Consider the following 16,924-nt stretch of genomic DNA (forward strand, 5'->3'; position numbering starts at 1 on the left):
AAGGTTTCTCAAGTGATAGAATGTACCAACAAGCAGAGCGTTAATAGCGACCTGCAGTTCTACAGACTGCCGAAAATCATCAAAAATCAAGGCGATAAAATAAAAAAAAACTGTCTGAAGAACGACGTAGGCTTTGGCTTGCCAACCTAAGCCAGGATCTCACGGGGAAAATGAGACAACGTACGGATTTGCTCATCACATTTCCTATCGGGTAAGCACCAACTCAGCTGTTACTGTAGAGATCTTCAAAGTAGATAAATCCATTGAAATTTTAAAACTTAAAATTTCTGGTGTGTTTTTACATTTCAACTTCATTCTCAACGTTGAGTGAATATCAATAGTATTGCCATGATTTGACTCAGATCTTCAAGATTGGATCAATGCTTAAACTATAATATAACTTCATCTTTTTTGTTTCAGGGAAGAAAGCTGACCTGATGGACTGTAATGAACTTGTTTGTGCACCCACCAACAACATGGTTCCCAAGACCAAGACAGCAGAAAAGACACAGAAAGCTGCTAAATTGTATGAAGGATACCAGAGAAGAACAGTTGAGAGGACAGCATTTTTGGAAGAAGCATCCTCTTCTCATGCAGATGAAGGTAGTTTTCAGGTGGACTTTGGAGCGAGGAATATGTGTTGTGCTGAAACACAAACAAAGCTGACATTTGCAGCGATTTGTGCAATGGAAACTGAGGTACAAAATTTGAGGACAGATATTGAACTTCAAGGACAGTCGAAATCCTTGTCTCTTTACACTGAGAGTAGTTTTGAGGCGCAAGATGACAAGGCTTTGTTTTTCACTGGTTTGCCTACCTTCACTGTTCTGATGACATTATTTGACTACTTTCTTCCCCACCTTCCATCACGCAAATCTTTGTCAAAATTTCAAATGTTCATTATGACATTGACTTGGCTCCAAATGAATGTTTTCTCAGCTTTTTGGGCATGCACATTTGGGGCATTATCTGCCACTTCTTCTTCTTCTTCTTTCGGCTTGTCGCCACAGCGTGTCATCTCAGATGAACGCACATATATGTTTGGCACAATTTTTACGCCACTGCTTCACGCATATTCACAGATTACATCAAGATAATGCCTGTTCGTCTGAGTCCCTTGATTGTTTGACCAGATAGGGAGGTACGACAAAAAACAACGCCAATGCAGTTTCGAAGGAAATTTGGGGAAAAAATGTGCAGTGATAACATGCTGTTTTGAAGTTTTCATCGAAACGCCCTTCAAACCTTACTGCCCGTGCTGAGACCTGTTCTTCCTACAAACACCACAATACTGTAAAATTTCAAATTGGAATAACTCCCCAGGGTTCTGTACCATTCATTTCTAATGCCTAGTGAGGTTGAGTTAGTGATAAACAACTAACTGAAAATTGGTTTTTTTTTTTTTTTTTTTTTTTAAATAACATCCTACTAGGGGATATTGTGTTGACTGACCGAGGTTTTGATATTAATGCAACCCTTGGTGGGATGATGGCCTATGTTGGGATACCAGCTTTCACTAAAGGTAAATGTCAGCTATCTCCGCTAGACAGAGACTACCAGGAAAATTGCCAGTGTCAGAATCCATGTGGAAAGAGTGATAGGCTGCGTAAGACAGAAATACTTAATTCTTGGGTCACTCTTCTAGTTGATTTTTTTTTTTCTAATTTCTAAGGACAACAATGGTCTTTGTACTATTGACAAGATTGTAAAAGATGTGCCCTTGTTAATCTCTGTCCACCTGTTGGAATTGACTGATTGATTGTCAAGACCTGTAAATTATATCTGCTTATGGAAAGCTTAATTTTGTTTTATTGTTAATCTGACATGACTGATTAAAAACTCAAAATGTGTTTTGCTTACTTCTAAATAACTATTATGGGACATGTGACGTGGCTGAATTAAATGAACAATATAACATTTCAACTCCTCTGCAGTGTAGCCCAGTGATTCCCAAACAGTGTGCCGGGGTACTTTAGTGTGTCGTGAGTGCACTTCAGGTGTGCCGTGGGAAGTTATCCAATTTTATGTAATTGCTTGAAAAAACATTTATTCCAAGAAATAATGTATCTTTAGTCATCCATCTATGCCATTGAGGCACAATGACAGACAGAACAAAAAAATCCTGTTCTATTAGATGGCAGTACATACAGTAATTCATTGATCCATTTTTGGTGACATTTACTTTTGTTGGTGTGCCGTGGGATTTTTCAATTGTAAAATATGTGCCTCGGCTCCATAAAGGTCGGAAATCACTGGTGTAGCCACTTGATGTAAACACCAAATAATTAACTATATCTGGATATTGAAAGGCTGGAAGAAGGTTAGGATCATTGATCAAGCCACCGACATCGAGACCACCAATTAGATCCAAATTTTCACGATATTTGTTGTCTTGTTATCTTATGTAATAAATAGACGAGACATATTTCAAGGATTCCAACATTTGCTCACAAATTGGCGACCATGTATAGTTAAGGGGGTAACGGCCACTTCCGTATCCTCTGTATACTCTATATTCGGCTACTGAGCATGTTGGGTAATGTAGTTATTCTATCTAAACTATCAAACCACATTGGCGTCTCTCAACATCACCCAAAGCCTTATAAATTTTTCACTGTAACTAAGCACTTTTTAACTCCACTGGAAGCTTTCTTTGTCGCTTAAAGCGGAAAAAAAAATCACAACTTTAAAGAGAAAATGACAAAGGCGGCGTTCCCCCGTCATTGCCGACTTCCGCGTTACAATGACTTCCCTGAAATCCCTCATAGAGATCGTGCGCGGAACGCCACCGTTTCCACAGCGCCATAATGTCGGTCAAACAAAGGCGCTCGGCACCGCGGGACTCGTTGAAACGGACTAGACAATGCCGGAGACCTGTTGTGCTGTTGGTTGCCACAATAGACGAAACAGTTCTTCAAAGATATCGTTCTATAGAATACCAGCTGAAAAGAACAGAAAAGATCGATGGATTTCAGCAATTAAACGGGATGGATGGTGCCCATCGAAATACACACGCCTATGTAGCGATCATTTCATTTCAGGTAGGAATTATTCTTCTCAATCTCAATCATCAAGAAGTATTTTTAACGCCAAATTGACTCATTTGAGAACAAAGCCACAGTTAATGGATGCGAGTTTGTGTAAAACCAGGGGTCATTTATTTAAATATTGGTATTTGTATTGAACGAATCTGAGTGGGTCCATCACAATGTGGAATTTATTCCTGATTGAGAACAGATCAACGGAGATTGTATATTTTGATTGGGACTGTATCTAGCCTCTGGGCAGAGTGATCATTCAGCCAATTCCAGTTTCTATTGATTATATTGAATGACTCCAATTACGATGCTATTGTATCTATGTGGATCTATGGAGTTTTCATCTGACGTCACATAACTTCCGGTTTACAAAACGGTCGCCATTTTGGATGGATCAATTCAAGTTCTCGCTAAGTCCCACGCACCATTACTTGGCTAACTAACAAGTTACACTGCGATTTCTGAGGACCGAGAACATGTACATGTCAATGGTGAAACTCGATTAACCACAAATTAATTAGCAAATTAGAACTGCATATGATAGTCGTGCTTGTGCTAGCACTAAGCTGAACTTGCAGCTCACCACCGAGAGGCAGGTGCACGATACCCTACCCCTGAAATTTTCTCAACGGATTTGCGCTTATCTCGAGAATGGTCATTTTGGTCTGGAAAAAGTCGGAAATCCGCTGATCGGCGGAAAATCTCATCCCTGACCATTCGAAATTCTTGCTCCATTTGTGTATGTTCGAGGCATATGGGTCGATATTATCGATGAAAGCACATTTCTTGTCGTAATGATTTCTTGAAACAACATCTAAAGAGCCCCAATACCTTTCCGGACTCTTTTTAGCCATCATGCGTCACTTTTACCAGTCGTACGAACATTTGTGTAACTCAGGTCTGTATGCAAAAGCGATAGAGTAAACCCATCCAACATTTCGGCGATTGTAAGCAGTCCCCGGATGAGGTCACGAGACGAAAACTGTCTATATGTGTATGGATCATTTGTATATTTTGATAAAATTACATTGTTTTCAAACTGAAGTCCGATTCTTTTCATTTTGCAGGGTCGAAAAGTGATGACCCCTTGTCACCTGACTTCATACCAAGTGTTTTCAAACACACAAAAAGTCCTCGGAAAAGAAAAGCTATATCAGCCGTAGAAACTTTCCAGAGGAGGAATAATACAAAGGAGAGGCATGCAAGGGAGAGATCAAGGCAAGAGGCAGCTGTTTCGCTTCTAAATCTGAATGCCAGTGTTTCCTCCGAGAACAATCCATTCAATTTTCCTGATGACGAAGAAACGGGAACTGAGACACAGACTGATTTAACCTCTCATTCTATTGATGCAATGATCACAGAATGTCAACAACTCCGATCTGAGAACATGAAGCTAAAATCTGCTCAACAGAAGTATTTATTTGACATTGCATCTTTGCAAGGTAGTGATAAAAAAGTCAAGCAATATACAGGAATAGCTTCTTACACAGTCTTAATGGAGGTATTCCAAATAACAGAACCTTTTTTAAAAGACAAAAGTTTATCAAAGTCTCAACAATTCATGATGACTCTATTGAGGTTGCGATTCAATTTGAGCTATGTTCTTTTGAGCTATATCTATGGACCGGATGCATTGACTCTCTCCATAATTTTCCTGGATGTAATTAATGTGATGAACTGTAAGTTAGTTCCAGCACTAGTTTTCTGGCCAGACAAAGATCAGGTTCATCTTTCTATGCCAATGTGTTTTAGACTGGCCAATTACTCAAAGTGTATTTCAATAATTGATTGGTTCGAGATATGCCTTGAAAGACCCAGTGACCTGAAAGCAAGAGCCCAGAGCCCCTACTCCAATTCTAAATCTCATAATACAGTGAAATATTTGATAAGCATCACCGCACAAGGGTTCATCTCATTTGTCAGTAAGGGCTGGGGTGGTAGAACATCAGATAAATATGTAACAGAACAAAGTGGGTTTCTTAATTTTCTCCTCCCAGGAGATGTTGTCCTTGCAGACAGGGGCTTTGATATAAAGGATTCATTGGCTGCCCATGGTGCTACGCTTGATATTCCAGCTTTCACAAAAGGCAAAACCCAGCTTGACCCCTCAGAACTAGGAAAAAATAGGGAAATTGACAATGTGCGAATACACGTCGAGCGTGTCATTGGGATGCTGAAACAGAAATATTCCATTTTGGAATCTACCATACCCATAGAATATATGAAAAAATTTGGATGTCACACAACACTGGATAGGATAGTTAGAGTAGCGAGTGCTCTTTGTAATGTTTCGACACCCATTGTACCATCAGACTGAGATTTTGCTGTAAGCAGGAGTCAATAAAGTGCTATGAACGTAATTACCAGCAACATTTTCTCACTGATCTGACTGCTTTCTTTGAATAAGTATGAATCATGATGATATAATATATAAGTTATGGCATTTGGGGTGAGGAATACCTGCAGTATGAAAATCTATTTTTCCACACAATCACAGTAAGGTGAACGAATACAAAACAGAAAAGAACTCAATCTTAGTTATACAGCACTAACTGATATATTGGCAAATATTTACATCATTTAGAATGATTTAGATACTAAAAAATTTAAAATCACTTACAAAAACATTTTCTCTCTTTGTGTCATTGTTGTTCTGTTGGGATAACCTCTCATAGAAAGATTCACCACTGTTCCATGTTTTCTCCATGTGAGGATAATGGCGCTCCCAATGGTTTGCTGGAATGTTAACTTTTAGAAATGGCCTTTGTAACTCTTTCAAGACTCATGTCAATTATTTCTCAACTGTACGGGAACTTTTTTGGTATAGTGTCATTTTGTTGTAGTTGATTTAGCTCTTCTGTCTGACATGTCTTTGTCGGAACAAATCACATTTAAGTGATTTGTAGATTGAATTAATTAATTAATGATTTAACCAGGGAGGTAGTTACTTTTCACTCACAGGGCCACAACCTTATTTCCCTTAATGAATTAAATCATATAAAAGCAGAATTTAACTTAATTTCGGTTACATTTATCTATTTATGTACATTTGTTTGATAATCTTAAAAGTGGAGTCATGCAAAAATATAATTCAAAAAGGGTCAAATACTTTTTCACAGAACTGTATGTAGACCTAAGTAGCTGGTGTCCAACTTCACAGGTCCCTCATGATCCTTTTGTCCTGTCAAAGAGAAAATGCAGTGGTTCACATGCCCGCCATCACTCTTATATACAGGCAGCATGAAACCCAGATTTCATGGCCAGGCTGGTAATATACATCTAGCTGGTGTTAGAAAAGTAACATTTGTTGTTTTAAAGGAGGATAATATTATGGAGTAATTCTATGTACAGTAAAAAAATCTGGCAAAATATTTTTTTTTTTATTTACTAGAGGAACTTCCCACCCCAGTCACATCAGCTCTGCGAGTTGGCACAAGCGCTACATCTTTTCTGAGTCTAAAATCATTCCACAGTCCATTAAGTTTATTGCTGAAAAAAAAAAAAAAAAAAAAATCAATAAAATCCTATAGCATTCTTTTCTCTTGATCCTTAAATTATTGACATCTGTATGTATACATCAGGCGGCACAGTGGATCAGCTGGAATGCGTTGGCCTCACAGTTCTGAGGACCCTGGTTCATTCCCAGCCCTCCCTGTGTGGAGTTTGCATGCTCTCCCCATGTCTGTGTGGGTTTTCTCTGGGCACTGCGGTTTCCTCCCACATCCCAAAAACATGCAACATTAATTGGACACTCTAAATTGCCCCTAAGTGTGATTGTGAGTGTGACTAGTGTCTGTCTCTCTGTGCCCTGGGATTGGCTGGCAACCAGTTCAGGATGTACCCTGCCTCCTGCCCATTGACACCTGGGATAGGCTCCAGCACACCCTGTGACCCTCGTGAGGATAAGCGGCTAAGAAAATGGATGGATGTATCATGCAGAGTCCAGATCTGTTTTTTTTTCCAGGTGCTGTCTCCTGCTCGTGGACCATCAGCCCCTTCACTGGGTCATCAGCAAGTAAACTCGAACAATTTGGTTGAGATATTCTGAGTAAATATCCAGAAGAGACTGCACTGGAGAGAACTGCTTCCTAACCAAGATGGCTTTAATAACGCCCCTTATCTGTACCTTAAAAGCGAAACATGACTCAGTTCAAAAACAGTGCTTCTTGTTATAAATTTTATTAGGAGATCATGGTATTTTTTTATAAAATAGGACTAATAAAATTATAACAACTGCAAAGCATTAAACAATGCACACAAAAAAAACACTGGCTCTGATGCCAAAATCACAAGACCACTGAATATACAATAAAGATCACATATGATCTCACAAATTTGTCAATAGCGTGACAAACTCAAGAATACATTGATCCTCATAATGTATTTGTCTTGATTCTTCATTGGATGGCAGGTGTGGTTTGAGTGAACTGATATTTAGTTGGCACTCCCTCTCCCTGATCCTCCTCTTGAGCGACCAATTGTCCCTGACACAAAGACAACAAACAAAGGTTTTAAAGCATTCAAGCAATATAAGATTATTAGTAAGGTTTAGCCCATCTCTAAAGTTGCCCACTTCACTTCATTCAGTTTCTTACCTCTGCGGCTGATCAGCATGCGTCCTTCGCCCCTTCCTCTGGATCCTCTGCTGAGTGGGGTGCTCATCACAGGTTGACTGGTCACTGTGCGCCTCTGAGTGACACCACTAGTGTCTGCAAATAGCAGATGGGGAGACAGGAAGACAATGACAACACTTTCCTAATGTCACAGTCACTGGGTTGCAGACTTCCTGTGATGTTGATGTATGTCATACTAGGGTGGTACCCATTACGGAGGATAAATTTCTTGTGTGTTCTTACATATTTGGCCAATGGGACTGATTCTTAACTTGTAAGGAGTGCTTTCAGTAATGAGAACGTTTTTCAAATTGCGTCTTGTCAAACATCTTACTGCTCAATGTGTTGAAAATTGTGGAGGAATCTGGGTCTTGACTGGTGGATGGAAGTGATGCATCTTCACTCTGCTGTCCTCCTGTTTCCATGTCAGCGTGGCTGTCTAAAGAAACTTCAGCAGTAGGACTACGAGACAAAAATGAAGCTATAAAGCATTGATGTATGACATTTTTTATAAAATTTCATCAATACATAAAACACAAAACACGCAAAAAAACAATGTGTTTTTTTTTTGTTTTTTTTTTTTTAAAGGTTGGTGCCCGTCCTGGTTTTATATGGGTATTGATGATTTAAAATGTTAGTAATTCAGCGTGAGAGGCATCTGTTACTGACAGAGCAAATTGTTGTATCCCCCTGAAATACTTGTTATAACCGTAAGGACAAAAGTGCATTACACTAAAGACAAAGCTACATAAAAATCTCGTAAATTACAATCATTACTCAGTAAACCCATTACACGCTCCTCTTTGTACAGTCATAAGAGTAAAAGTGTGCAATAGATATGACATTTTCACAAATTCATTCATAGGTCAGAAACAACCATACGTATATTTTGGTGTCTGCTGTTGTGTGAATGCAAAATGGGTACTTCATCCTTGCACTTAAAGGTCAAGTGTCATCCCTATAAACATTCTAAAATAGATATTGTAATGAAAAATAAATAACATTATTCACTTCCATGTCTATACGAAAAAATAAATGTGAGCTGTCATTGTACGACATCCAAGTGGTCGCTATATTGGCTGCATCCTCTGTCCGTGACGTCACCCGTACATTCGCCAATGAAAATGCGGTGCACCCTACTATGGGAGTCAAACACGCCCCTTCTGACACGAAGCTCTTTTCGAAAAGAACACCACACAACCGAGTGAAGTTACAGGAGGAATATTACACTATTGTTTCGAGCCATATTCAGATGATATGCGATCACGGCCAAACCGCATCGCCGCCCGATCCACTTCCACGGCGGAGATGAGCCCTCGCAGCTCATCGCAGCTGGCCAGTGTGGCTCATTTTCAGCGCCGAAGTGGCTTATCACAGAGCCGAGCCGGGCTGCTCTAGGGGGTTGTTCACAGCCGCCGCAGTCTGCAGTGAACAATACTGTCGTGCCGGGGCGCTTTACTGCGTTGTCATCTCATGCGGCTGAGTGCTGCATTGTGGCGGCGTTCGTCAGAGCCGCCGCCATCTGTGAGCGCGACGCGCAGCCTTCGCTGGCGAACCGATGCAGCAGCCTGATGCTGTCCGATACACACATCGACACATTTTGTACACGGATCTTTTGTTATGTTATGAGAAACCGATTACATGGTCCGCCTCAAACTATTTTTTTAAAGTAGCTGTATACAAACCTACCTGTCATTTGGAACCTATGAAGCTCTCTTCCTCTGCACCAGTGCAATCCATTTTTCATGACGAGCCGGGTCTCTTGCAAACTTATGAAGGGTAAATCCATTCTCCCGAGTGTTCAAGCAATGTCCAGCAATGCAACAAGGCGGCATTTTGGCTAACACGAAGGAACAACGAGCTACCTTCCTGGAGGTAAAACTAATGGAAACAAACAAGTCGACTTGGGGGCGCTTTTGTCCTTTACATGACTTTCTGCTTCTTCTCGAAAACAAATCCTTCAAGAGGATTTTCATGGCGGGAGTTACAAAAAGCTGTATACGTCAAAATCATGTTTTGTGGTGAAAAAACATGTGGGCCCATATTGGCTGCAGTTTTTCATTAATAACATACTAAAAATCATCCATTTCATGACAGTGGCCCTTAAGTGCACATATCACTGGTGTATTGCAAAATTATAAGGCTGTCTCCAGTGAAGTAAGAGAAAATCCATATCGTAAAACTTCATTTCACACACTTTTCACACTGCACTTAGCTCTGTGAGGAAGCCTCCTGTGTCAAAGCACGACAACGACAGAAATGGGGAGCGGCCATCCCGTATTTGGAAATGGTAAACCAACAACCTTGAATGAAGTCTGGAGGATTTGCCCAGTGTGGACTGCAACTTTGTAATATTTATTTACTATTGTTGGAAACCGGATGACCGAGCTTCTCACCCTATGTCTAAGGGAGAACCCAGACAACCTGCTGAGGAAACTCATTTCGGTCGCTTGTATCCGGGATCTTGTCCTTTCGGTCACAACCCACAGCTCGTGCCCATAGGTGAGGATAGGAACGTAGATAGACTGATAAATTGAGAGGTTTGCCTTTCGACTTAGCTCTCGCTTTACCACAATGGACTAATAGAAAGTCCGCATCAGTGCAGATGCTGCACCAATCTGTCTGTCGATCTCTTGGTCCATTCTTCCCTCACTTGGGAACAAGACACCACTTGAACTCCTCCACTTGGGGAAGGATCTCATCCCCAACCCGGAGAGGGCACCCCACCCTTTTCCGACAAAGGACCATGGTCTCAGATTTGGAGGTACTGTTTCTCATCCCAGCCGCTTCACACTCTGCTGTGAACCGCTCCAGTGAGCTTTGGAGATTACGGCTTGATGAGGCCAACAGAACCACATCATCTGCAAAGGGCAGAGATGCGATACTGAGGCCACCAAATCGGGCACACACCTCTGCTTCACCTAGAGATTCTGTCCATAAAATCTATTAACAAAATTGGTGACAAAGGGCAGCCTTAGCGGAGTCTAACTCTCACTTGAAACAAGTCCAACTTATTGCCGGCAATGCAAACCAAACTCTGACAGCAGTCGTACAGGGACCAAACAGCCCGTATCAGGGGGTTCAGTGCCCCATACTCCTGAAGAACCCCCCACAAACAAGACTCCCAAAGGGACACGGTCGAACGCCTTCTCCATGTCCACAAAACACATGTAGACTGGACGAACTCCCATGCACCCTTGATGATCTTGCCAAGGGTGTAGAGCTGGTCCACTGTTCCACGGCCAGCACGAAAACAACATTGCTTCTCCTGAATCAGAGATTCGACTTCCCGACGGCGCCTCCTCTCCAGCACCCCTGAATAGGTATTACCAGGGAGGCTCAGGAGTGTGATCCCCCTTTAGTTGAAACACACCCTCCGCTCCCCCTTCTTAAAAAGTTCAAGGGGGCTGAATACTTTCACAAGGCACCACAGCTCCCAGCTGCAGAGATGTCCCAGTATATTATTTTTCTTTTGGCAAAAGTTCAGAATGGTGGAACACCACAATTAGAAGAAAATCATGGTTATTTTAAGAAGTATGCATGGATGCACAAAAATTATTTTTCTCTGCATTTTATCCAGCATAGTAAACACACACTTTTTTTTTAACTCACTACAGAAAGGAGCAGCTGAAGCACCCCTAGAGCAATTGAGGGTATTAGTATTTTGCTCAAGGACACCACAGCCTTGATTACCAGGGATAGTCACCGAGGTGCCCCACGGTGGTGGGCGATGATGTTAAACCTTAACCATAAAGTACAAATCTGCCAAAATTGTACTCAGAAATCACTCCACCATGCCTTTTTGACATAACGACGTCTAAGCTCCACAATACCGCACAATACCGGGCTTCAGACGCCCCCTACTTCAAGTGTAAATGCGCTGACACCCCCCTCAGCACATATACAACAAAAGAGAAATTCAAGGCCGTCAGACGCCTTGCCAAGTGCAAGTGTGAAAATCCCTTAATTGGAAAGACATTTTGGCATTTGAAGTTTGAAAATATTACTTCTGACTATTTTTTGCAAACATTTTTGATGTTTTGATGGGCAATAACTGCCAATAATTGGAATACTTATATACAGTTACAATACTGGAACTTAAAAAGGAAATTCAGTAGGGCATGTCTTTCCCATTATTGATCTAATTTTATGAAAATGACCAATACAGTACATAGATATGAAGCACAATCGCAGGGGGAGTAAGTCATCATCAATACACTTTCCAAAAGTAGCTCACCCTTCTTCTTGTTCAATGAAGACCTCATCAACATCCTCACCAGGCGCAGACATCCCCGTCGAGGCAGTTACCATGGGAACAGATTGGGATGCCATGTTGTCCACGCTGTCTGAGGGCAGAGACTCTGTAAAGACGGTCACTGCCATATAAAGTGAAGGTACACAGTCAATGATTCTTCTTTGATACATACTGGTGTGTGTTTGTGTACATGCGTGTCACTCACCAGGTGCAGCCACCTGCAAAGGTGTTGTGGGGACACTTCTTCCTCCTCCATCCTCCTCATGAGCAGCAAGGAACAGTGGAGACTCATACATGCCCAGACCTAAACACACAATGGAAGGTGAGACCTTGTGAACACTGATAACTTTGTTTTCTCTGCCACTAAGCGAGCTCCCACAAACCAGCCAGCCAGTTGGCCTGCTAGTGAGCTAACTTGCTCGCTGAGTGGCAGCAGTGCCGAGCAATTTGTCACGACCCCACTTCGTATGCTGCACATGGGTTCACACATCAGAGACACTTCAAAGAAAGTTAACTATTTATTAAACACAGGGGCACACATTATTCAGCCTGTGGATCAAGCAACAGATACTGTATGAGCCACAGGAACGTATATGACAAAGAGGTGAAGAGAAGGCACATTTTCAGGACATTCAACACACAAGCCTACATCATCCGAGAGCTCTAGAGCTCGAGCTATTTTTCAGAATTTTGGAACCTCATTTTATACTTCTTTTCCTTTCGGGTTGTCCCATTAGGGGTCGACATAGCGTGTCATCTTTTTCCATCCAAGTCTATCTCGTGCATCTTCTTCTCGAACACCCATTGTCCTCATGTCCTCCCTTACAACATCCATCAACCTTTTCTTTGGTCTTCCTCTCGCGCTTTTGCCTGGCAGCTTCATCCTCAGCAACCTTCTACCAATATACCCACTCTCTTGTCTCTGAACATGTCCAAACCATCCAAGTCTGCTCTCTCTAACGTTGTCTCCAAAACATCCAACTTTGACTGTCCCTCTAATGACCTAATTTCTAATCCAATCCAACCTGTTCACTCCAAGTGAGAACCTTAGCATCTTCATTTCTGCCCCCTCCAGTTCTCCTTCCTGTTGTTTGTTTAGTGCCACAGTCTCTAATCATTACATCATGGCCGGCCTCCTTTTATATAATTAACCCATTTTTACATAATTAACCATTTTTTGGATGCAAGCTTTCCATAGAGAATATCTTTCAATATTCTTCTATCTACCATCTGATAGACGTATCCCATCAGGCAGAGACAACACTCACAGAGAAGGGTGAATAGGCTTGGTAAATTTGCGCAGGAGAGTACCTCATTCTTTCTGATACAGTCACTCCATGCGGAGATGAAAGGCGTTGAGCCATTGCTCTTGTGAGGCATATAGACACCACGTCTCACTGTCGTATAGCAAGGTAGTGAGGATGCGTGTCTTGTATACAGCGATCTTCGTGTGTCTTGATAGTTTTTGGTTTAACCATAACTTCTGTGATCATTTTCCAAAGGTCGCTGCAGCAAAATCGATTCTTCTTAAGAGGTTGTCAGATGACATTCAAACAGTACATATGCTGAATGCAATCTGAGTCAACAGGCTCATGTGTTTGCTACTTGTTACATCACTACCAGTATGTTGTTTAAGGTGAAACCTGATGGGTTCATTTGCCAGTTGGCTCGGATAACTTTCTCAGAGTTGATTTACTCCACTCCAAAGTTACATTACTGTTTTCAGACAAGATCAAATCAACTGACAGGTGCCAAATTGTATTAAACTGTAATTTGTTGTGCATCACACCTCCTTGAGAGGCCAGTTGTCCCAGGTCTGAGTGTGATGCTGAGGTCTGAGGCAGCAGATCTTCAGGAGGTCCAAATCTAAACCTTGTGGACAGACCTGCAACCTGAGGAGAGCTGAGGTGACAAGAGAGACATGGGCGGTGAAATTTGGCTCTAGGAGGATAAATTCAGTAAAACTTAATAAATAAAATCTATGCCCTGGTATAAAACTGTTACTGCGGTCAGAAATACTATGTAGAAATATTGCTGAGTTCTCATTACTGTATAGCTTCAGCAAAGCCATCAGTACGGTGAGGGACAACCAAGGTAGGAGTGCTTGGAACCATCCTGTCATCATCGTCAAAGAAATGTTGCTGCAAAACAAAAACAAAAAAAATGCACTTTTAGGTATTGTTGCTAATAGTACTACATAATATTTAAGAATTCAGTAACAATTTAAGTACTGTAGTTATTATTTCCAACAACAACAAACTCTTTACATCTTCTTTTACTTTCGGCTATTCCGTTACGGGTTGCCATTGTGTGTCATCTTTTTCCATCTAAATCCATCTCCTGCATCTTCCTCTCTAACACCAAGTGCCCTCATGTCTTCCCTCACATCTATCAACCTTCTCTTTGGTCTTCCTCTCGCTCTTTTGGCTGGCAGCTCCATCCTCAGCACCCTTCTACAAATATACTCACTCTCTGGTCTTTGGACATATCCAAACCATCGAAGTCTGCTCTCTCAAACTTTGTCTCCAAAAAATCTAACTTTGGCTGTCCCTCTAATGAACTAATTTCTAATCCTATCCAACCTACTCACTTCTGAGAGAACCTTGAAATCTTCATTTCTGCCACCTCCAGTTCTGTTTCCTGTCATCTCTTCAGCGCCACCATCTCTAATCCAAATATCAAGACTGGTCTCACCACCGTTTAATAAACTTTGTCCTTCATCCAAGCAGAGACTCTTCTGTCATTCACCCTCGCTATCTCTTCTCCTTGGAGCTTCACTCTTCCTCCTCTGCCTCTCTCATTCATGCACATATATTCTGTTTTACTTTGGCTAATCTTCATTCCTCTCCTTTCCAGTGCGTACCTCCATCTTTCTAATTGTTCCTCCACCAGCTCCCTGCTTTCAATGCAGAGACAATATCATCTGCGAACATCATGGTCTAAGGGGATTCCAGTCTAACCTCGTCTGTCAGCCTATCCATTACTACCGCAAACAGGAAGGGGCTCAGCGTGGAACCCTGATGCAGTCCCACCTCAACTTTAAATTCTTCTGACACAACAACGGCACATCTCACTGCTGTTCTGCTGGCAGAAAAACATGTCCTGTACTATTCTAACATATTCCTCTTCAGTTCCCACAGCTCTGCAAATTGCTTTTGTTCTTAAAAATGGGAACTAGCACACTTTTCCTCCTTTTCAGGCATCTTAATATTTGTTAAATTCATCACATATACAGTATGCTGGAAGCTGAGTAACATAGTACATTACATCATACATTACAAAGAATACAGACATCACCTCAAAAAGGTTCTACACTGGACTGCAACAACGGCAAAACCTTACCATACTGCCTATTCCGGGAGTCAGCTGTGGTCCTCGGCCAACTGATTGTCGTCGAAGTTGAGATGACTGTCTCTGAATGACACAAAGAGACGCAAAATAAATTCACAATTTTATCGAAGAAACATAATGGACAGTACGTGGAACCATATATGAATGCTATGTGCCCAAAAGACCAAAGCCGGATGCAATCGAGACAATGTGCAAACATTTTAGATTCAAGCCAGATCAACATGGCCATCCCACTATATAATATAAACAAGCTGAAATGTCAAATTTGTATGAACTCGCAACAAAGAAAACAGTATCCATTTGAAACACAATCCTCCCGTACAATTTCTTCATGTGAAATTCTGGGAAACATGGTGGGATATTTAGTTTTCCATCAACTTGCAATTATGAAACCCTTTTCCCAACAAAGTAAATAGAAACATAGCCTATAGACCTCGTGCACGTGACGTCATTGTTTACGATGCCATATTGCCAGTCAAACAAAGCTGCTCAGCAGTGGGTGAACAATAAAATTTATAGTCGCTGAACCTAACCATATTTTTCACAATGCCTGAGACCAGTTGTGCAAATCATTGTAAAAAGGGTATATCTTGTAACATTAATCTGGGGTCAAGTTTTAACACAAAATGGGATATGGATGATTATATTATTTCAAAAACACCAACATCAATCTAAGAATACTTTGTTCGTTACAGATGTAATAAAGTCTGATCTTAAGACACTCCAGTTAGATTTGTTGTCACTTTTAAAAAATCTTAAGGCCTTCTATATCGGCAATAACTTAGTCCAAAGTCATAGCTAGATCAAATGCCATGGTTTATGCAAGTTATGCATTACAAGATCTAGTATTGCAAGTTTCAACTTACCTTTGCCATCACAAGATAATAATTACTTTGTTCAATTCTACAGGACACGACAGATCTGACCCATCCAGCAACGAAGTATTTGTATGCGTCTTGACTTTTATACGCTTTTAAACTCTTCTGTGTAAATCTCGACAACTTATTCACCAGATACCAGTTGTCCAAGACAGGGAAGCGAATTAATCGTCAAATTTCTTATTGGCGAAAAGAAGCAGAGAAGGGAAAATATGCACAATCAGTCAATTTTCAAGTATGACCTGTGACTTTGTCCCAATTCTTAATTCTGGCTCACCATGAATTTCAGTTGGATACCTCTGCATTAGGCAATACAAAAAATAAACTTTTGATGTTGCTCAGTGCTGTGGGATGGCTCCGGGTGACACGGAGTCATTCTTATCTATTCTTATTATCTAATTTCTTATTAGTGAAAACATCGAGTTTGGCATTAAATATGGGTCCAGTATGCCAAGTGCCTCTAATTTTTCCACCTAACTTCATTTATTATCACCTTCTAAATATTTAATACTATCGGACAAAACTCCGGGTGTTGTGCTATCAGAAATTTTCATTTTGTCTCAACAGAAATAACTTTCAACAATGCTTTATTTGACCGACAGTATGGCGGCGTAAATAAAAATGACGTGAAATGTATGACTCTCCTTTAGCAAAAGGGTGAGAAGCACGGTCATTTTGGAGGATCTCAATGTAGAGGCCATATGAGGCGGCTGGTGCATCTGATTCAGATGCCTCCTGGAAGTCTCTCTGATGAGGTGATCCGGGTATGTCCCACCAGGGTGAGACTCC

General features: G+C 41.1%; 2 protein-coding genes across 3 annotated transcripts in view; one reads left to right on the top strand and one right to left on the bottom strand.

The window, feature by feature from the left end:
* The first annotated feature begins 1 nt into the window (after nucleotide 1).
* On the top strand, nucleotides 2-6,130 carry LOC133511453 (uncharacterized). 2 transcript variants are annotated; one of them, XM_061840386.1, is made up of 3 exons: nucleotides 2-211; nucleotides 421-603; nucleotides 4,106-6,130. In XM_061840386.1, the coding sequence occupies exons 2-3, from the start codon at nucleotides 438-440 to the stop codon at nucleotides 5,353-5,355; spliced, it is 1,416 nt and encodes a 471-aa protein (XP_061696370.1). In that variant the 5' UTR covers nucleotides 2-211; nucleotides 421-437; the 3' UTR covers nucleotides 5,356-6,130. The 2 variants fall into 2 exon arrangements, with proteins under 2 accessions (XP_061696370.1, XP_061696369.1); XM_061840385.1 differs by lacking the exons at nucleotides 2-211; nucleotides 421-603 and adding an exon at nucleotides 2,682-3,041.
* Nucleotides 6,131-7,201: 1,071 nt separating this feature from the next.
* Nucleotides 7,202-16,924, bottom strand: part of LOC133510551 (nucleoprotein TPR-like) — an 88,364-nt gene continuing 78,641 nt past the window's right edge. The window contains exons 48-55 of the mRNA XM_061838589.1: nucleotides 15,249-15,320; nucleotides 13,956-14,047; nucleotides 13,696-13,808; nucleotides 12,112-12,210; nucleotides 11,889-12,027; nucleotides 7,986-8,113; nucleotides 7,634-7,747; nucleotides 7,202-7,522 (exon numbers count right to left, since the gene is read on the bottom strand). Of these exons, the coding sequence (XP_061694573.1) occupies nucleotides 7,473-7,522; nucleotides 7,634-7,747; nucleotides 7,986-8,113; nucleotides 11,889-12,027; nucleotides 12,112-12,210; nucleotides 13,696-13,808; nucleotides 13,956-14,047; nucleotides 15,249-15,320 (807 nt within the window). The 3' untranslated portion in view covers nucleotides 7,202-7,472. The remainder of the gene's footprint in view (nucleotides 7,523-7,633; nucleotides 7,748-7,985; nucleotides 8,114-11,888; nucleotides 12,028-12,111; nucleotides 12,211-13,695; nucleotides 13,809-13,955; nucleotides 14,048-15,248; nucleotides 15,321-16,924) is intronic.

Source organism: Syngnathoides biaculeatus, chromosome 13, assembly GCF_019802595.1.
Source record: "Syngnathoides biaculeatus isolate LvHL_M chromosome 13, ASM1980259v1, whole genome shotgun sequence".
NCBI classification, from domain to species: domain Eukaryota; kingdom Metazoa; phylum Chordata; class Actinopteri; order Syngnathiformes; family Syngnathidae; genus Syngnathoides; species Syngnathoides biaculeatus.

Bases quoted from the DNA above. Each gene is read 5' to 3' on its own strand.
- LOC133511453 (XM_061840385.1), top strand. From the start codon at position 2,864: ATGCCGGAGACCTGTTGTGCTGTTGGTTGCCACAATAGACGAAACAGT. The intron at 3,042-4,105 runs GTAGGAATTATT...TTCATTTTGCAG, and splicing joins TAGCGATCATTTCATTTCAG to GGTCGAAAAGTGATGACCCC.